At 53.6% G+C, this 19837-nt stretch overlaps 7 protein-coding genes across 7 annotated transcripts; 3 read left to right on the top strand and 4 right to left on the bottom strand.

The window, feature by feature from the left end:
• Positions 1-146: 146 nt before the first annotated feature.
• Positions 147-2854, top strand: BDW74DRAFT_189975 (translation initiation factor 2A; the record flags this gene model as incomplete). Its single annotated transcript, XM_073732089.1, has 6 exons — positions 147-635; positions 707-776; positions 833-904; positions 955-1360; positions 1413-1641; positions 1692-2854. The coding sequence occupies exons 1-6, from the start codon at positions 611-613 to the stop codon at positions 2852-2854; spliced, it is 1965 nt and encodes a 654-aa protein (XP_073585672.1). The 5' UTR covers positions 147-610.
• A 178-nt stretch (positions 2855-3032) lies between these two features.
• On the bottom strand, positions 3033-4194 carry BDW74DRAFT_176542 (glycosyltransferase family 8 protein; the record flags this gene model as incomplete). Its single annotated transcript, XM_073728628.1, has 3 exons — positions 3033-3510; positions 3581-4043; positions 4149-4194. 3 exons carry the CDS (start codon positions 4192-4194, stop codon positions 3033-3035), a joined length of 987 nt encoding a protein of 328 aa, XP_073585671.1.
• Positions 4195-4353: 159 nt separating this feature from the next.
• BDW74DRAFT_150051 (uncharacterized protein) lies at positions 4354-6873 on the bottom strand. The gene is made up of 2 exons (XM_073723959.1): positions 6639-6873; positions 4354-6582 (listed from the first exon to the last, which is right to left on the bottom strand). The coding sequence occupies exons 1-2, from the start codon at positions 6695-6697 to the stop codon at positions 4701-4703; spliced, it is 1941 nt and encodes a 646-aa protein (XP_073585670.1). The 5' UTR covers positions 6698-6873; the 3' UTR covers positions 4354-4700.
• Positions 6874-7148: 275 nt separating this feature from the next.
• Positions 7149-13337, top strand: BDW74DRAFT_176540 (anaphase promoting complex subunit 1; the record flags this gene model as incomplete). The annotated part of the gene is made up of 1 exon (XM_073728627.1): positions 7149-13337. One exon carries the CDS (start codon positions 7149-7151, stop codon positions 13335-13337), a length of 6189 nt encoding a protein of 2062 aa, XP_073585669.1.
• Positions 13338-13413: 76 nt separating this feature from the next.
• Positions 13414-15148, bottom strand: BDW74DRAFT_130773 (uncharacterized protein). Its single transcript, XM_073722279.1, has one exon. The coding sequence runs from the start codon at positions 14974-14976 to the stop codon at positions 13600-13602; it is 1377 nt and encodes a 458-aa protein (XP_073585668.1). The 5' UTR covers positions 14977-15148; the 3' UTR covers positions 13414-13599.
• A 677-nt stretch (positions 15149-15825) lies between these two features.
• Positions 15826-18612, top strand: BDW74DRAFT_130723 (uncharacterized protein). The gene is made up of 2 exons (XM_073722277.1): positions 15826-17763; positions 17816-18612. Exons 1-2 carry the CDS (start codon positions 15941-15943, stop codon positions 18186-18188), a joined length of 2196 nt encoding a protein of 731 aa, XP_073585667.1. The 5' UTR covers positions 15826-15940; the 3' UTR covers positions 18189-18612.
• Positions 18376-18996, bottom strand: BDW74DRAFT_130749 (uncharacterized protein). The gene has a single exon (XM_073722278.1). The coding sequence runs from the start codon at positions 18889-18891 to the stop codon at positions 18562-18564; it is 330 nt and encodes a 109-aa protein (XP_073585666.1). The 5' UTR covers positions 18892-18996; the 3' UTR covers positions 18376-18561.
• Between the last annotated feature and the right edge of the window lie 841 nt (positions 18997-19837).

The following is a 19837-nucleotide window of genomic DNA, read 5'->3' as shown; positions in this document are numbered from 1 at the left end:
AATGAATGAACAATGGCCAATCTTACTACTTCTGCAGACTGATGTTTCACGAAGGTTGGGCTCTGTCTCATCGCAGGCTTGCCGAATTGGGAACATTTGCCGCTTTTTCTTTCGCCGCTCACTCACGTCAATTCTCTCTCTTCCTCCTCACTCTTCCCCCTTCACCACCACCACCCCCTCCTACAGTCGTCCTGTCCTGTTCTGTTCCTGCTGGCATTGACTTGTCTAGCATTGATCCTTTTCTGAAACAACCCGGACTGGAGACTCGACAAGAGTTCCAACCTGCCAAGTTCCACTTCCGCCGTCTTTGACCTCGTTCCAAGGTTCTTTGTGCGTGTCGTGTCAAATAACTGCTCGCCACGCATACCTTCAGCATTCGAGTCGGCCTTGATCTCTTCGATAGCGTTTACATTCGTCTCATCTGCCCATCTCAGCTCCCACTCCGGTACCTGCTCCCGGATCGATTGCGTTTTCTCCAGCTTCTGTTTATCATTGGCGGGGGGCTTCACTTCAGCTCTGCACAGCTCGACTTCTTCCGAGCAACGCGCGCGTTTCACTACCATTAGACCTTTGGGCTTTTGATTGAGATATTCTATTCCAGAGATTCGGAATGGCTGCTCCTACACAACTTGCTTGTATGTCCTTGGCTCGTTGATTGTTGCCTGTGACGGCGAGAGAACCGCACACAAAAGCTGACTAGATATAGTCCGCACGGTGAAGGGAGTTGGCATCTTGGATGCTTCTCCAGTGTACGAGCCCTTGGCGGGATTTGAGAAGTATGTTTTGCACCACTGCTACGGGCCCACGACGTCACTAATGCAAACAACTGCAGACCCGAGGGGAACATCCGTTGCAGCGCTTATTCTCCTGACGGCCGATACTTTGCTTGGGCGTCTCCCGAGAAGTACGTACATTTACCCCGCAAACCACGGAGCACTGGCTAACGTATCACAGGGTCACCATTATCGATCCCTCCGTCGGTCACGTCGTTTCCACCATCCCCGCCGAGAACGTCTTCGAGCTTGGCTTCTCGCCGCTCGGTACATACCTGATTACATGGCAGCGCCCTTCCAAGGACGCCAATGGCGATGCTGTCAAGAACCTGAAGGTTTGGAAGGTGTTGGAGACGGAGGAGGACCGCATCGTGGGACAGTACGTCCAGAAGTCGCAGACCGGCTGGAACATCCAGTACAGCGCCGATGAGAAGCTGTGTGCCCGCGTCGTCACCAACGAGGTCCAGTTCTACCAGAGCGATAACCTGTCCAAGGTCTGGAATAAGTTGCGCGTGGAGGGGGTGGCAGACTTTGCGCTTTCGCCTGGCCAGAACTCGGCAGTTGCGGTGTTCATTCCTGAGCGCAAGGTTAGTGGAGATGCTGGTTTGGGTTGGGATTGGGCTAATCGTGCTGTTGTAGGGACAACCTGCCGCCGTCAAGGTGTTTTTGGTTCCCCAGTTCGGATCGCCGGTCTCGCAGAAGACGTTCTTCAAGGGCGACAAGGTTCAGTTGAAGTGGAACAACTCCGGTACTAGCTTGATCGTTCTCGCTCAGACTGATGTCGACAAGACCGGCAAGAGTTACTACGGAGAGACTACTCTCTACCTTCTGAGCTCTAGCGGGCAGTTCGACTCTCGGGTTCACCTCGGTACGTCTGCAATTTTGGTTTCTGTGACTGCATTCTGACCCTTTCAACAGACAGAGAGGGCCCGATTCACGACGTCAGCTGGTCGCCTACCTCCAAGGAGTTTGGTGTCGTATACGGTACCATCCCCTCCAAGACGACCATCTTCAACGTCCGCGGTGTCCCCAAGCACAGCTTCCCCTTGACTCCTCGAAACACCATCCTGTTCTCGCCCCACGGTCGTTTTGTCCTTGTTGCTGGCTTTGGAAACATGGCCGGTCAGATGGACATCTACGATATGGAGAAGAACTACACCAAGATCACTACCGTGGAAGCCGCGAACTCGAGTGTCTGCGAATGGTCGCCTGACGGACAGACCATCCTGACTGCGACCACCAGCCCTCGTCTGCGCGTCGACAACGGTCTTCGCCTGTGGCACGTCAGCGGAGCTTTGCTCTACAACGAGGACATTAACGAGCTCTACGACGTTTGCTGGCGCCCGCAGTCGACCATCCAGCACCCACTTGGCGATCCCTTCAACCCGCTGCCCGCTCCTCACGCGTCCGCAGTTGCCTACCTCAGCACGAGGAAGGCTCCCGTCAAGCCTGCCGGTGCATACCGTCCCCCCGGCGCCCGCGGCACATCGACTCCGCTCGCCTTCCGTCGTGAAGACCAAGGTGGAGCCGCTTACGTCCCTGAAGGCACCGCGACTGGTGGTGCTTTGAACGGCGTTGCTCGATCTCGGAGACGCGTCGTGCCTGGAGCCGAGCCAGCAGAGGAATTCCTTCCCCCGGGAGCCGCTCCCGGAGGAGGCGTTGCTCTTCCCCCTGGCGCCGATCAGGCGGAGAAGCTCTCCAAGTCTGCCGCTCGAAACAAGAAGAAGCGTGAAGCTCGCAAGCTCAAGGAGGGTCAGCCCGAGGAGGCCGCCAACGATGCCAACCAACCCCGTGGCGAGAAGAAGAAGGATGGACCCCGCAAGAACGGGCAGCAGAAACAGCCTAACGTCAACAAGGCCGCTCCAGCTCCCGCTCCGGAGCCCGAGCCCCTCGATGATGGTGTTCCCAGTGTCCACGACAAGAAGATCCGCGGCCTCTTGAAGAAGATCCGTGCGATCGAGGACCTCAAGATGCGTTTGGCCGGTGGTGAGAAATTGGAGGATACTCAGATGAAGAAGATCCATACGGAGGACTCGGTGCGCAAGGAATTGGATGGCCTTGGTTACACTGGGGCTGCGTAGATAGTTTACATCCCTAGCCTGTGCATATTGCATATGTAAATCTACCAAACATATCGCTTCTTGCTCTTAGCCCATTGTCACATCGCATCGTATACGGATCATGTACATCACTGGCATCTATCTAGCCCTTGCCCAGCACCAATATAGATTATAACCAGCCTCATAAATCATCTAAACTCTAGATTCCATCCTCAATCCCCTTCTCCCTCTCACCCCTCTGTCTATCCTCATTAACCTCCCACCACCACGCATTCAGCATATCCCTAGCCTTCTCGTCCTCTATACTAGCCGGCGGCGTTTCCTGCCACGGCTTCACCGCAAAGATGTAATGCACATTCCTGATCTCCCCGTCCCTCCAGATCGTCCCGTGAACGCTCGGATCCCTCATCGTCTTCAGCGCGTTATATACGTACGGCAACGGTACCCACTGGTCCTTGAATGCGTCGGAGAGGAGTTCCTGGTCCGGAAATACATAGCTGTCGACTTTCTCCGCGTCATCGAGGAACCGCTGGATCGTTGCGAAGTGCGTTTGTGAGGGTCGTACGACGAGAAGACCGCTGTTCAGCATGCCGACGCCGGAGGTACTCGGTGCACCGTGTTTTCGCGCGAGATCGGGGGAGGCATGTTGGGTTGTGAAAGCGCAGTTTGCCGGGATCCTAAGACGAGATATACACGTTAGCTTGAATCTAAGTAAGGATCGGGGATTGGGACAAGAGAGAGGGGTACCAATGCCCCGGATAATGCGCCTTCTTCATCGGATTACAGGCGCAGGCGTGACTAGCGCCGAAGACCCTCCTCTGTTCCCCACCACCCTCCACTATACCAGATCCATCCGCAGGCCCATCAAGCGGGACATCCATAAGCTCATCCATATTCCGGCGCACCAGCATATCCCCATCCAGGAGAACGACGCGCTCAAACTCGCTCAACGAGAACACAACGAGTTTATTCCACGCATCCTCGAAGCGCGGGTCATGCGCGTAGCCGTGTTTCGGTTTCCTTGTGGGTTGGACAGGGGGCACGGGGAGTGTCGTGATCCCGCGGGCGTGGAGGGCTTCGAGGCCGGACTGTGGGAAGGAGGGCGTGTAGAGGGCGACGAAGGGGTATGTCGTTTTAGAGAGGCGGAGCGAGTGGTGCAGCGTTAGGAGGCCCGGGAGGTAGGAGAGGGTTGTTATTAGGGAGGCCCAGACTTGAGAGGGTTGTTAGGTAGGGGGTTCATGTAGGTATGGTATGGGTATGCGGAGGATGAGAGGGAGAGGTGGAGGGTGCATGGTGGTGGTGGTGGTGGTGGTACCCTTTTTTGGTTGGTGCTCTGAGGTTGAATCTGAGGGGAGAGCCATGGTGCTGGATATATGTGAAGGATAGGTAGATTGGTGTGTCTAAATGAACAAAAGGAGGAATTGGAGACGGGGATTTGCGACTCCAAATAATTTCCGCCGATTGCGATATCGCCGATCCCCGCCGCGGGGTGCTTATGTAACTTGCATCTAGATCTCTCCTATCGAACAATGGGATCAATGACATTGTGCTACTAAAGAGCAAATATAAAACTACAGAGTTGTTAGATAGTTGATGTCCACACTAGACGCAAGCGCCGCCCGGCCCCTTCAGTGTACCGAAGAGACCAGGCTGTGGTATGGGTGGGACGCGAAGAAATATGTAGAGAGCGCCCCCATCGATATATCGCAGCCGATACAGAGCTTATACCTCAAGAGGCATTTCAAGGCATGATCCTCGCCTTGCGCTCCACCTTACAGCGCGAATGTGCAGATCAAAGAAATACGGGGCAGTTGCGGAAAGTAAAAACGGAGGGGTATCTGTAACTGATCATATTAGCTGTGGTACATCACGTAAATATCCGCGCCCGCTTGACCGGGCTTCCTATGTGAAGCGAGCGACTATGCGCCATTCCATTCAGCAGCCGGTCCATTCCGTCGACGTCCAGTTCTCCTTGGCGAAGTCGGAGCTGGTCTGCCTCAACTGTAGAAGTTTCGGCGACCGAGGCGCGCGTAATAGGCGCCGGCTCGGGCTCTGTCAGCTTCGTAGCGAGAATCACGAGACGATGTTCTGCGGCGACAATGATTTCAAATGCCCGGGGCTCCAAGTGAGATTGGCGAGACGGTGCAGGGACATGGCTGATTTCCTTCAAAGGCTCACCCATAAGCGCGATATCATGGATCGGTGTTACTCGACAACGGTTGGATGCATCTAGTGTTCCTGTTGATTTCACGGCGCTCCGCCACAGAGTCAAGAGACTGGGTATGATAGCACTTTGGCTTCCATGTCGAATAAGAATCGATTCATCTGGCAATGCATCCTGCGTCGTATTCATCTGGTACACCGAAATCCCGCCACGTAACGACGATGTAGACGTCCCAGCCGCGTTCCCTTTCAGCAAGGTGTCCTCGCGGAGACGTTTAGTCGAAGGGGTCATCGGGGCGAACCTCGGGCGATGCTCAACGGCGGTCTCGGATTTTCCACCAGAGGGGAAACTGAGGATACGCCCGCTAACTGAAAACGCAGTCAATGCCCCACCGGATACGCCTTGCACGCTGGACTGTCGCTGGAGAGGGCCCTTGGCTGTACCGGGTCCGGCTCCTTCGAGATCCCAAACTCCCCATTCACCGTCTGCCATCAGTACCATGATGGCTCGTCCACCTAGTACCCACTCGGCGTTCGTAATAGACTTGCGCCGCGGAAGATTCGACAATGACTGCTCGAAGCCGGGGTAAAGACTAATTAACCACTTTCCTTCAGTTTCTGATGTCTCAAATTCAGTCTGCGCTGAGCCAACTCTCCGCGAAGATTTGGATGGCTTTGTCGAGAAGCAGGAGTATACCTTGACACAGCCTGAGTGGAATGAAACCAATAGTGTGGAATGTCGCGCGGCCGGGTAGCTGGACGGGTTGAAGGCTACGTTCTGCGCGGGAGATGGTAAATAGCGGCGCTTCGTCTCGACATCCTCAGCGCATAGACGATAAGATACATGGTCCGTCTTTTTGTCTTCTGCGATTGGAATCCGATGAATGACCAGCAAGCCAGACGACTCCGCGGAATGAGTGGCCACAAGGAGCTCCCATCTGCCCTCACCGCCATCCTGCGGGTGGCTTTCCTGGTAAGTGAATGTGATGCTCACTCCTCGCGGAATCTCCTGATGTGATACTGCGCTGACTGCGAATGTCTGGATACCCCATGCAGCCATGTTGTTCTCTGTCGGGTGTGGAGGAGCCAAGGGCACTGTAACAACGCGTGTAGAATAGTCCGCACATACTGCCGACACGACGATAAGTTTGTTAAGAATACCTGGGAACGGGTCGAGGTGCGAGCGCGCACTCTCGGGAAGCACGCGAGGAACAGCAATGTCTATCACCCGGCTTCCAAGGGGTATGTCGATCTGGCGCAGAATACCCTCGTAAGGATGGGAAGGATCAACCTCGGGGTCCTCATCCTCAAATTCGTATGTTTCGGCCTCTGGTTCCTCGTCTTTCTGGGTGTCCGCCATACTCTCATCATCAGAGTCGATGATCATGATCGCATCGTCATTGCTGCGGTTAGGCTTCTGCGGTTTGTCCTGCTTTGGGGATTGCGGTTTCTGATGCGAAAACGGCCGTCCTCCTCGCCAAATGACCTTCAACCCATCTTCATAGCCATAGACAACAACGGAAGAGCCGTTAGGGGCGAGGATCGGGTAGCCTTGAGCGGTGTAAACACGGTGAGGAAGCTGGTAACTAGGTAAGCAAACAGGTTAGCTTGACTATGACAAGAAGCGCAAATAAATGCCCACCTCAGCTGTAGTCCGTCGTTTCTCGCTCTGACAAGCGGTCGAGAAGGAAAGGAAGGCATTGTTCTGATGATTGATCAACAACCTTGACCAGTTGAGAGCTCCTTCAAGGAGTCGGATTGATAATGGGGCACAATGTCGTTTTGTATAAGCTGATACCTCATTAATAATCCAATCAACTCCAGATAAATATCGAAAACGAGGGCGTGGGAGGGAGGAAGGGGAGGTCGGAGTTGGCTGAGTGTTGTTGCGGAGGAAGAAAAAAGCCGCCGGGCAGCGACTCGTATTTACGCTCATTCAGTCCGCGTCCACCGCGTCGCTTCCAGAGCTCATTTCCAGCTCTACGGCTCAACCACACTTTTTCACTTTGCTGATCATACTTTCAAGCTTGCTATCACCACCTCGTTCACTCTACTACTGGGCCCCTCTTTCCTCGAAACGTCCCGATCGATCGACAATGGCGTCAACTGCTCGACGCTCTTCTCCCCGCTATACCTAAACGCCGCCTTGATAATGTCTACAGTACGGTCCCTCGGCCTGCACGAATCGTCGGCCATTCCATTTCTCATCGCGGAGGATTTACTGCCCCCCGAACCATCAGAGAAGCTCTACTCATGGTCAACGTCCGTTGATACGGGCCCGGACGGCCCTGTTGAAGACGAGTTAGTATGGACAAAAAGCTGTGTGGTCTGGTCTCGGGCCGGCGTGATCAAGAGGGTATTCCGTTTAGATCTCGAGAAGGAGGATATACGGCATGCTTTGTTGACGAACTTTGCCGTGAGCAAAATCAAGCGAACCAGCGGCGGGACTCCTTCTCCTACGGCGTCGCATAAGACGAACAATCATTCGGGCCAAACCAACGATACGAAATCACCAGAGGGGACAGGATCAAGGGGAAGAACATCCAGCAAAGACTCATCACGCGCATTGGTCGCCATTCTCAAGTCGCAAGCTCATATTTTCTTCCTAGAAGGCAACAGCCATGTCGTTCCTCTACCGTTCGAGGTCGACTCGGTATTTGCGACGCCTCGTGGTTTACTATTGCAGAGGAAGGTCGCCGACGAAAATCATACTAGCAGCCACCCAATGGCGCCTCCGAATTCATTCTTGTCGTTCTCCCAGGACTTTCGTGCTTCTCAGTCTTCAGGCCAGGCGCAACGGCAATCACTGAGCACCATCCCAGCTCAAAGTCCTGGCTGGAAGCCCCGTATAAACAAGCGTGCAGATCTCCCTAGGGTATTCTCTCTTATGGACCCCCATTCAGAGATGGGCTTGGTCGTAACAAATCAAGCATCTCGATGGCTACAAACGAGCAGGTTGAGTAGACCATCTGGGTACGATGTCCTTGATCCCTCAGACGAGATCATCTACGTCTCTCCTCGCGATGAACTATCAGGAACACATCGTGCCAATCTGAAAACTCCCCTTATCCTCGTGTTGACTGTCAATACGACCACGGGGTTGTATACACTTTGGCACGCGCGTTATAGAGAGAACGAGGCTGTCCCGTCTTCCAAGAAGAAAAGACGCCGCGAGACCGGCAGCACCCGCTCTAAGAGGCGTAGTTCCCATTTTGGAATGACCACAGGGACGACAACGCCCGGTACGCGCTCTACCACCGCGAGGGAGAGCTTTGGCCCAAGAGGTGATAACTGGAACGCATCTATCATGTCTCACTCGCAATATTCTACTGAAGGAAAACTCGATGATGAGGAGGATGATTTTGCTTCCAAGTTGGGCCAGGATTTCACCGAAATCGGTGTTCCCTCGAAGACTTCTCGACGAGTGAGCTCGATGTTAGCCCGTGCAGACCTAGCGACTAGTCAGGATAGGATTGCGTTTTCTGATCTTGCGACAGGGAGTCAGTCGAGCACGATCTATCCAGGGGGCTTACGACAGTCAATAGGGGCAGGCAGCGCCCGCGGCAGCTTTGGTTTCAATCCAAGGAGTTCCTTGCCACCCGGAGCCGGTTCCGTTTACAGCGCCACGAGCAGCTTTGTCGATCCCCCTGCAGACAAACTCCTGGAGGAGTTGAATAATGAAAGTCTGTTCGAAGGAATGGAGAATATGGACCTCAAGGAGTCAGGTTCCGGCCTTCCCGAGGAGGTTTTTCTGTCTAAAGTGGAAAGCTTCTCTTCGAAGTTCTCTGGGAGCTTTCTTGCGCCATCGAAGTTGAAGTCATCTAGGAAATTGAAAGTGGTGACCATTTGCCCGACGGACTACGCTTCCGCGCACAGTGGGAGCTCAACGCCGGTGGCTCTCTATTTGGTTGATCAAGAGGCGAAATCTCTAACCGTCGTCACCATACGAGCGGAAAGTGTCACGAAGCCGGCGAAAGATGCTGTATTCTCAAAAAGATCCAGAGTTAAGCCAGCCACCGATGAACGCAGTCTACTCATACAAGCCACCGGCATTCAGCATGCCTCGGGAACGTTGGATGTATGCAAGGTGGTCGACGGAGGTCTCTCACGAGTTATCACCCTCAGCGTGACCGACACTGGGGGTTCAATCCTACAGTTACAGATGCCATGGAACAGTCCTCTAGTCCTTGACCTGCCTGACAAGTTCCTGTTGCATGAAACCGATGCACTTTCATCTATCATGACCGTCAATCTTCCTCGAGAAGGGGGCATGAAACGCGTCATGACCGATGCCTCGATAATCATAACCGGCCTGGATCATTCTGCTGCTGACGGTAAGTTCGACGTAATAGATTCGGCGAAGCGAAGGCATAAGCTTCAGGTTCGTATGGAACCTACAAATGCCCTGGTACGGGAAGCGTTTAGTGTGTGCCGATTTGCTTTGGGCGGTTACTTTCCTGACAAGGTGGCCGACGGACTTTGGATAGGCTGGAGGGAAACCACGAAATGGCTCCAGGAACGGCAAACGGGGGAGAACGACATTGAGTGGACTGCCCTTGTGATTACTCTCTTCGCACAAGCCATTCCATTCATCGAAGGTGACCACTCCGGGATCACGGCCCGACAAACTCGCAGAAAAAGAGGCCTTTTAAGGTCTAGCAGTGGTAGCTATGTTGACACGGAGAGCTGGGAATCCATGCTAGATCAAGAATCCGGATCCTCCGGAGTGGTGGCCCCCTGGATGAACACTGCCACTTGGGGTTGGATTGTCGAGCAAGATGCTGAAGACGACAGCACGGCCAGCAACGGAAGAAATTCCCACAAGGAAACGCCCGGTTCTAGTCGCTCAACCTGCCGCAAAAACACCTATCTCCTACGGTGCGCGGCGCTAACCAGAGAGTTTCTACGAACTCCCCGTGGTAATACGGCGATTGGAGGCGAGGGCCATATTCGCAAGGCACTCATCAACACTGAACATTCAAAGCACACTCCGATATGTACCATTCTAGTCGCTCTGCACCTTCTTCGAGAGGAGCAGAAGCTATCAGCGTGTGATGATGAGCAATCCCACAAATCATTGGGCCTCCTTGCCCCGGTTCTAGCACAGCTGGGCGGATGGCTTGGATGGTCCTCCTGGAATTGGGCGGAGGATTCCTACTATGGCCTTGAACTCGCTAGCATAACCCGCTGGCAATTCGAGGATACCCGGATGACCGGATCAAAACTTCCTGTCGAACCGCTTGCACCCCCTTCAATATTCGCGTTCTTAGAAAAGGCCTGGCGAGGAGAACCCTGTCATTTCTGGAGTTTACTTAACCTGATCAACTGCGATGATCATCCGAGGAGAGGAAGGATGTGGCAATGGTGTTCCACTCTGACTCCGAGGACTCTTGCGCTCGAAGGGTTTGTCAACGAAATGCACGATAAAGCAAGTGTTTTTGATCGGATACAACTCCTATACCGTTGGAGGCTGACGCGCAGCGTTATTGAGACTCTCCCAGTGGGCGTCAGCACGCCCTTGTACGAAGCTATTCTTCAGTCGCAGACGCATGCTTCGACCTCGTGGAACTCGTCTCTCTTAGAACTAATTGACCGAGACGACCTCAACATCTCAATGAGTCAATTAAGTGCCGCACGTCCACCTCCGCCATCTCTTCCTAGTACCTCCCACGATGCTATGCGTGACTATCATCATATCAGCAATTCTGCACTGGATACTGATGCGATCAACTCGTTTGAAGCTTCCGCTGAAGCTGATCGCTTCTCCGTAACAAGACTGATCTTCCGCGAGGACAAGCGGTTCATTGAAGCCGCGCGGTTGCTAAACCAGTCCAAGGCCCCTGCAGCAGAGTGCACCCCAGAGCCAGAATGGACTGACTCGGATCTCCTTGAAGCACAAAAGGAAGTGGTACAATTAGTCACCTTGCGGACATTATCCATCCCAACTGGGCGGGCCATGCTCGCTTTTAGTGGTCGACTTCCTCTCTTGACTGAGAAGCTCCCAATACCGTCATTCTCATTGCAGTGCGTGATGAGGCCTTCAAACGTGACGATAAGCGCAGATAGAGCCTCCTTTCATGAGGAGAAGATTTGCTGGGCCTTCTTCCACAATGGTGTTTCCACTGGCCTTGCTATCTCGAGAAACTCGAGAGGAATCGACACATCGTGGATTCTTTTCAACAAGCCCCAAGAATTGACGAACCGGCATGCGGGTTTTCTTTTGGCGCTAGGCCTTAACGGACATCTGAGGTCGCTGGCTAAATGGGTGGCATTCAAGTACTTGACACCCAAACATACGATGACTTCAATCGGTCTATTGCTTGGTTTATCTGCGTCCTACCTCGGTACAATGGACACACTAGTCACTCGACTGCTGTCTGTACATGTAACTAGGATGCTCCCTATGGGAGCCGCAGAGCTCAATCTATCGCCGCTGACGCAGACCGCGGGAATCATGGGGATTGGTCTCTTGTACTGTAACTCTCAACATCGGCGTATGAGTGAAGTTATGCTCTCGGAGATTGAGAACTCGGATGCGGAAGAAGGCTCCGCGACTTACGAAGGCCTACGTGATGAGGGTTACCGCCTAGCTGCAGGGTTTTCCCTCGGATTCATTAACCTAGGAAAGGGCAAAGACCTAAAGGGGATGCGGGATATGCATATAGTTGAGAGATTGCTCGCTGTGGCGGTTGGTACTAAGAACGTCGATTTAGCTCACGTCCTCGACCGAGCAACGGCTGGGGCGACGATTGCCTTGGCGATTATCTTCATGAAGACCAACGATGAGACCCTCGCACAAAAGGTGGACATTCCCGACACCACGGTCCGCTTTGATTATGTACGACCAGATCTCTTCCTTCTTCGCACGCTCGCGCGGCATGTCATCATGTGGGACCGTATCCAGGCCAGTGACGATTGGTTTATAGAGAGTCTCCCAGAAGTCTACCGCCGCCGTTACCGGCTGACTGGTGTGCGACGATTGAAAAGCAATGATATGCCTTTCTTCAACATCATCGCCGGTCTTTGTTTCGCCCTTGGGTTACGGTTTGCTGGCTCGCCGGACCCAATAGTCCGTGATATCCTCCTTTCTTACCTCGACCAGTTCATCCGCATCTCTCGCCTTCCCGCAGCCAATTACGATGCAAGGCTTGCACGAAACTCGGTCCGTCACTGCCAAGATGTCGTTGCATTATCCCTGGCGGCCGTCATGGCAGGAACTGGGGACCTGGCTTTGTTCCGCCGTCTACGTTCTCTCCACGGTCGGGTGGATCCTGATACACCATACGGAAGCCACATGGCCGCTCACATGGCCATTGGAATGCTGTTTTTGGGCGGTGGAAGCTATACCTTAGGTACTTCGAACTTGGCAACTGCGTCTTTAATCTGCTCCCTTTATCCAATCTTCCCGACAACGGTGCTCGACAACAAATGCCATTTGCAAGCCTTCCGTCACTTATGGGTCCTTGCCGCGGAACCACGTTGCATAATCCCTCGTGACCTTGATTCTAGACGACCAGTATCGATGCCGATTACCATAACAAACGCCGACGGTCTTAGCGACACCTTCACTGCCCCTTGCTTACTACCTGATCTGAGTCGCATAGCCAAGGTTGAAGTCCTCAGTCCAGACTATTGGCCGCTAGTCCTAGATTTTACCTCCAACCCAGAAGTCCGCGAGAAATTTCAACGTGGCGACCAATCGATCTACCTACGCCGAAAAGCTACCTACAACCCAACCGGATCCTCCTTCTTCTGCTCCACACTAGCCGGACTAAGCAGTGCTCAAGACATCCTTCCGTCATCTTCAACATCAGCCTCCAACCATGGCAAGGGTCTACCACCTTCTGCCCTACCAAACGTCTCCGCGCTTCTCGTCAAGAACTCCCACCGATTCACAGCGAGACCTGCAACCCAAAGTATCTGGGACTGGATCTTCCAGCTAGACTCCTTGAATGGCCTCCTTGACGCTCGGGAGAAGGAACTCGTCCTCCCATCCTCCTTCCCTACACGGCCTCATCCATCACCCACACCGCACGATGCCCCCTGGCTTCGTCAATCAGCTGTAGACAGCAAACTCGTTACGGAGCGTACCGTGCAAAATGTTATACAAGCAGCGACTGGCCGCGGTGCTAGTCCAGATGAAGTGCGAGACCGGCTCTGGCAGCTGAGATTGCTTTTCGCTTGGATCGACGCTGGCTCCTCTTTCTCGTCAGAGAGCGAGCGGGGTATGGATGAAGCGGGGTCTACTCCATCGGGCGGGCTCTGGCTAAGGAGGGATTATATTGAGGAGTTGAGATGGAAGATCTTGGGCGTTCAGGCTGGCGGGGCAGAAGAGTTTTAAGGTCAGAGAATGCGGCCATATGCTTTATTTGTACAACTACAGTAGGAGTTGGGGGTATGGGAAGGGGCTCATGTTTTATGTGGTATGTTATTAGGAGCGTGCTTCTTCATGGGCTTGAGCTTTGCATAGCATGATACTTCGCTATTATTGTAGTAACTTTGAGACCCGTCCCTCGTTATAATACGTATATCGAACACTTAAGGTATTTTCCAACTTCAAAATGCGAAATTATATCTTGAAAATATGCTCAGCAGAAGGACTTTTATTGCGATCGAACAGCACCCGGCTTCAGAATCCCCCTATCACCGGAACCACCCATCTGCCATAACCAGACCGCTTCAACAGCCCAAGCTGACGCGCTTGCATGTCGTCCGAGCCCACTCCCCTTTGCACCAGGAGACCCTTGCGGATTCTCCCTCGCAGCTGCAGAGCTTTTTTCCGCATGACCTAAAGACGAAGAAGGCGCTGAATCCGCCTCCTCCAGCATCCCAGCCACAACTCCCTCGCGCTCGATGACAGACCAAAGCCCCTCAACCAGTGTACTCCCACGCTCACCGAACTGTCCTTTCCCCAGACGGAACAAGACTCGGCCGAGAACCTGCCAAGCGATGCAGCGTTGCGCGGGGAACGAGGAGCGGCTGAGGATGGCGAGCTCTGGAATCGTGTATCCGGCGGCGTGGGGGTCGTCGCCGTGATGATGCAGGCCGAGAGTTGTCGGTAAAGAGAGGGAAGTCGAGGGCGATAGGATGGTACCGACTAAAGAGAATCGGAGGGATGCGGGATGTACGGCTTCGGCGCTGCTGCCTGGGTGGTAGGCGGAGGAGGGAGGGGCGCCCGGTTCGTCTGGTTCTGAGGAGGGTGGCTGCAGCCAGGAGAGTGACGATGGGTCGTGCGAGATATTCGGGAAGTAATGCGCTTGTAGGTCTGAGAGGAAGGATGGCGATGAAGGATCTAACGTTGGCATTTGGGTGCCGCGGGACGGAGGCGTGGGGAAGTGGACGGACCCTGAGGGGGGGAAGTCTGCGGCTGGATGGAGGTCTTCGGGGATTTTCAAGGGAGGGGTATCATCTGAAGGAGAACGAGTTTTTGATTTCGTGGGTTGTTTCTGTAGCGGCGCAGCAGTTGGGATAGGGACAGAAGCTGAATCGGGCTCCGAGGCACGAGCTGGCGTAGCCTTGGTGGCGTCGTTCGTTGCAGTGTTTGAGGGAGAGGGCGCGGGTGCGTGCTCATCATCATCGATGCGGGCCCGACGAAGGAACCTTTCAAGTAAGGAAGGGTCTAGTGTGGACATCAGTTCCTCGCGTTCTTTCTGAATCTCTGCGTCGGACATCGATGCCAGTTGCTGGCGATTCTGTTCGCCGATAGCCGCTTTCTCATCTTGTGGACCAGGTGACAGCTTTTCTGGTTCGATTAATGACGCTTTAGGTTGCGCCTGGAATTGTTTGAAAGCCGATTGTTTAGGGGCGCGACGGCGATGAGCAGGAAAGCCACTGGCGGACTTGAGAGTCGGAGGCGCGGGAGGTGCGGCGGGGGAACGTTCCTGGATCTCTCCGATGACGCCAGGGATTGCAAAAGTGGGTGCGGGGGCCTCGGAGTCAGAGTCGAGATCGATGTCAAAGCGTTCGCCGCGAAAAGCCATGGCCCAAGATGCGAGCACTCAGCTTCCTGACGCTATGAAGATGAAGCTCCTTGACTTTGGAGACTCCGAATGGCGCCAAGTGGGATACGCTAAGAAGGGCAAAGCGTTGCTGAGTCAATGCGGCTCAAAAGTTAAACATTGCAGCTTAGTCTGGAAGTGGGCTAGCGTATCCCGTGACTAGCGCTCCAGAAACGGACAAGCGCTCGGGATCATCTGATCGGCCATTGAAGAAGTTCGGAGTTCTGCATCACCAGATCCTAGTTTTGTCCTCATCCGTTCAGGCCTTGCATGTCCTGCCATGGCGGATTATCTATTCTCATATGTAGATTAACTCTAGCCAACTGCTCATACATCTATTTCCCCGTGGTGGGATGTTGGGCTCTGTTTCATGATAGCAGCAGAAGCATTGGCGGTCGCCAAAGTTGGTTCTATACATGCAAATGATATCCGGTTATTTCTTGTCGCCAGCTTGAACACCAACAATAAGAAGCTTCCCTCAATTGATAGAGACACGTCAACCCCTTGGTCCTCCCATTGGGTTTAAGACCCTTCATTTGTTTGCTCACTGAGCTATCAGGTGGGATATTACACCTATCTGCCATACTGTCCGTCTGATCGCAGCCCTTCCTCACCCCTTCTTGCTGTCCTGTTTCTGCTCGTCTTCGCCTGCCGATTCCCCTTTTCTGCCGGCCTTTTGCTCCGTCTTCTCCTCGTGTTCTTTCCCCCTTCTTCATCCACTCCTCTATCCCCCCATCGACCCTCCTCCCCGGCCTTCATTTCCTAGAGACATTTTCATCAGTTATTGTCTGTTTTCCATCGAGTCCAGTTCACGGCTTTGTCTTTGGAATACGCGATCATCCCATTTTCGGCTGCAAACGCCCTCCTCCCACGAACCAGCCCTCGCACTCGCCCTAAGCCGCTCTCGCGCCGTTTCAATGAACCAACATCACTGATTTCCTCCACAATGTCCACGGGGCCGCCCGTTTGGTCGGCTCAGGACGAACACGAGCCGCAACCACCTGCTGAAACCCAAACCCGTGCCCGACGGTCGCGTCGAAAGAAGGACGACGCCGCTGAACCCGATCGCAAAGAAACCCCGAAGTCGGTTAGATCTAAGGATAAGGACAAGGACAAAGAGAAGGAAAAGGCAAAGGAGAAGGAGCAAGACAAGGAGAAGGAACCAAAGCGGCCGACCCGTCGCCCGCGGGACAAGTCCTCGTCTACATCCAACAACCCTACTTCCGCCCAGTCACATCCCCGCAAGAAGCCAAAGTTAGAAGGCACGCCGCCGAAGCAAAGCCCCGACGCGGCCCCTGCCGTTTCTGCTGCAGCCTCGATAGCTCCAGCTTCGACCCCGGTTCCTGCGCCCGCAACCACTACGCCGGTTATTACTCCGCAGCCCAGTTCTCCAATTGCAGCTGCACCACTGTTAACAAATCACTCTCAGCCTCCACCTCAATCCCAGATGCCGCAGTCTCGCCATCTTGATCTAACCTCTCAGCTGATTCATCCTACCCAGCCCACTTCTCCTCAAGCCATGGCGCCTACAACATCACCGCCATACCCAACAATGATCTCCGCACCACCCTCTCGTCCTCAATCCCAGCCATTGGCTCCTCCGCCACAGCGAAGCAGCGGACAAAACTACGATCCGATTCGGTCCGCGTTTGGAAGTAGTTCGTTGACCACCGTGCCCCCTCCAGCTCCGGCTTCTACTTCCTTCAGCCCTCCAGCGCGTCCGGTTTCACCGCGGCCTTTTCGCGCCAGTGCTTCACCGGCAATTTCTAGCATCATCGACCCTCCCCAAAGCACTTCACCACTTCAATATGCTTCACATCCATACGGTTCTCCTAGTCGCGCCGTGTCCAGCTACCCGCCAACTCTAGTTGGTCCCTCAGTTGCTCAAGCCCATTTGCCTCCGTCGTCGTCTCCGTACGGGCATCAGTCTCCGTATGGACCTCCTCCACAAACGCTAGCATCTCAAGAAAGCCAGCCCCACACGCGGATCTTTTCGTCGCAACCTTCGGTGCCGCCAGCTGTGCCTGAACCCAGCGTGCCTGCACCAAAACCTCAGCAACCATTGCTGGGACCAACTCCAATGGAGGTGGATACCGAACGTCCCGCCCCCACGGCTGTTGAAAAAACCTCCACGAAGGAATCCAAGACCCCAACAGTGCCTTCATCAAAACCGCCCTCTCCAAAACCTTCACGGCCCGCAAAAGAGGTCCCTCCTCCATTACCGCAAGGCTCCGGCCTCATTTCCAATGCCCTATTTGGCGTGGATGATAATTCCTCCGGGGAACCCGATCAACGAACGCCCAATATTGTCGTACATGTTCCTCTCAAAGGCATTCCCAATCAGATTGTGAACTTTGCTCGATTGGCGGAGGAGCAGTATGGATTTAAGGCCCTTCACCCACGCTTGGCCGCCCACAAAGAACGATTGGCTCGCGTAGCCGCTGCAGGCGCTGCTTTAGAGCGAATTGACCGGTTGGGGCGAGGAATTTCAGCTGGAGAAAGTGCCGACGAGGATTTGAGCTTTGATGCTGAACGCGACAGCGAAATGGATGGTGATGGTGCAACTAGTGCTGCGACTGCGAAACCAAATGAACCTGCAGACGGAACGAAGAAGCGCCGCAGAAGGAAACTCGAAGAGTATGATCGTGAGGACCCTTTCGTTGACGATAGCGAAATGGTCTGGCAGGAGCAGGCCGCTGCAAGTAAGGACGGATTCTTTGTGTACAGTGGTCCCCTAGTACCCGAAGGGGATAAGATCCAGGTTGAGAGGTATGTGTTCCTTCTTTACTCTCCAAAGCTCCTAGGCTGACACGCTTACTAGGGCGGATGGCACGATCAAACGAGGGCGAGGGCGAGGACGCGGTGGTCGAAGTCGGGCTCCAGCAACAACGCATCAACAGTTGCCTCTAGCGGCTGCAATCCCTATTTCTCAAGAAACTGGCCTTCCCATACGCGGTCCTGGGTCCCGGGGTGGTAATATCAACCGGCGGCCTCGTCAGAGCAGAAAAACGGATCAGGATAAGGCAGGCGGTACTTCATCCCAAGGACGAGGCGGAGGCGCTTCGGGCCGTGGTGGTTCGAACAGCACTCGAGGAGGCAAAGCACCGATGTTGGAATTGGCACCTCGGCCAAATATTGCACCTGCTCCGCCAGGACTTAGTTCAACGGCAGGTCCGGAGATCGTCATGAAATAGGTTTGCCCCATTTCTTCTACCGTTCTATTACATCCTGCCTCCGTGAGGGACTAGTTTCTCCAAAGAGTCCGGCTCGCTCATTTCTCAAGAGTTTTTTTTTCCGGGTCGGTCACAGAAGGATTGACGGGTACACATGAGTAGGCACTGGCTTATGCCGCCAGCTCACTGAATCTTGTTTCTTCTCTATGTTATTTTACGTGCAAATGTATGGGTTATTCTCTCGGTCTACATGGGACGTCAGCATCTTCCATCACTGCGGAACCTGGGAGAGGTGTTTTTTTTAAATGCATGAACTGGTGTACTGCTTTGCTGAATTTCTAAATAGGTAGTCAAGGATTGAACATCGTCAGGCTTAGCTACGAGCCTGGCCGCTTCATCTCTCTCCATTACAATACAAGCACAGTTGAAATCCTACGGCCATTTCGGCATGATCAGAAAGAGAACAAGAGCAATTGATTGTTTTTGTAAAAGAAAAAAGAAAGACGCGCGATTCTCTCTCCTGATTCAACGAGTCAGTTTGTGTTATGGTGAGTCCAAACATCGACTCCTGAAGAGATTCAAGAATGAGTAACTGACAAAAGGATAACATAGGAAATGTGTACAGAATTATTTGCCAGTGCGCAATTGTTCTTCCAAGGATCCGGCTTCCTCTGGTTTCCCCTGGCTTCATGGCTGACGTGATCCAACCCAAGTTTTTGAACATCAGTGGTGATTGTGTCTAGTTGAGGTCTCTACCGTCACCATCAGGGACCACAGCCTGGGGCGTACTGCCGGAACATATCGTATTCGAACGCGCGAGGATTGTTTAGAAGAAGTTCCGCTTCGTATGGCACTCTATACTCATCATACAAATGGCGTATTCCTGCGACATCTTGCGCTGACGGTACAAGGTTTGCTCCGATCTCGGCACCGTTCAAGTGATACAGAACGCACCCTTTCTCCAAATTCGCAGCCATCCAAGATGGATACAGCATGATGGAATTCCAGTCAACGTCATCCCAGTAACATAATAGCCAAGTTTTGACACTGCGTTAGGTATAGGCAAGTAAGCAAAGGCGCCAAATTCTGCCTTCTCTGCTGCCTCCGAACTGCGGCAAATACCGTCACGACCCCAGATCTGCCACATCTGCAGGCCCCTGGTCCTGGCGTCAAAATCAACTAAGTTCTCGCATTTAAATCGGAACATGTTGTCCAAGCTGTTTGGCGCCCAGAAAACCGGATTCTGCTGCTCGTGAAGCAACCCCCATGCATGGCCGAGTTCGTGAGCAATATCAGCTGCCGTATTCCCAAGTCCGGCGTTACCACTAATGTGTAATGCCATCATTGGTCCTCCATTCTCCGCCGATGTTTCTTTTCCACACTCGGAAGCCAAGGCACCCGGCTCATGGTATACCATCACGACATCCGCTCGCTCCCGGGGGCATTTCCAGTCGGAAGCTCGCTGGATTCTGTACTCATCCGGTAGACCCACCGCATACCAGAGGTTCATCGCATCCGTGATGTATGGGGCCAACAATATTTCAGTCTCGAGGTTGTGATAACACATTAAAATTTTCTTATTTGGCCAAAGAGAAGGTTCACGGTAGTGCAACCAACGAGCGTGGACCAAGCTGGATTGATGAGATGGTTCCCAGAGACGGTCGCCGGCT

The sequence above is a fragment of the Aspergillus multicolor genome (genome assembly GCF_047715735.1).
Source record: "Aspergillus multicolor strain CBS 133.54 unplaced genomic scaffold BDW74scaffold_7, whole genome shotgun sequence".
Lineage (NCBI taxonomy): Eukaryota > Fungi > Ascomycota > Eurotiomycetes > Eurotiales > Aspergillaceae > Aspergillus > Aspergillus multicolor.
Note: the sequence above shows the minus strand (reverse complement) of the source record. Positions and strands in the feature narration are given on the sequence as shown.

What these genes read in the sequence shown, in the direction of transcription:
- BDW74DRAFT_150051 (XM_073723959.1), bottom strand. Translation starts at nt 6,697, where the DNA reads ATGCCTTCCTTTCCTTCTCGACCGCTTGTCAGAGCGAGAAACGACGGA. An exon ending in AACGACGGACTACAGCTGAG is followed by an intron (nt 6,583 to 6,638) that starts GTGGGCATTTAT and finishes TTGCTTACCTAG; the next exon opens with TTACCAGCTTCCTCACCGTG.
- BDW74DRAFT_130773 (XM_073722279.1), bottom strand. Translation starts at nt 14,976, where the DNA reads ATGGCTTTTCGCGGCGAACGCTTTGACATCGATCTCGACTCTGACTCC.
- BDW74DRAFT_130723 (XM_073722277.1), top strand. Translation starts at nt 15,941, where the DNA reads ATGTCCACGGGGCCGCCCGTTTGGTCGGCTCAGGACGAACACGAGCCG. An exon ending in GATAAGATCCAGGTTGAGAG is followed by an intron (nt 17,764 to 17,815) that starts GTATGTGTTCCT and finishes CACGCTTACTAG; the next exon opens with GGCGGATGGCACGATCAAAC.
- BDW74DRAFT_130749 (XM_073722278.1), bottom strand. Translation starts at nt 18,891, where the DNA reads ATGTTCAAAAACTTGGGTTGGATCACGTCAGCCATGAAGCCAGGGGAA.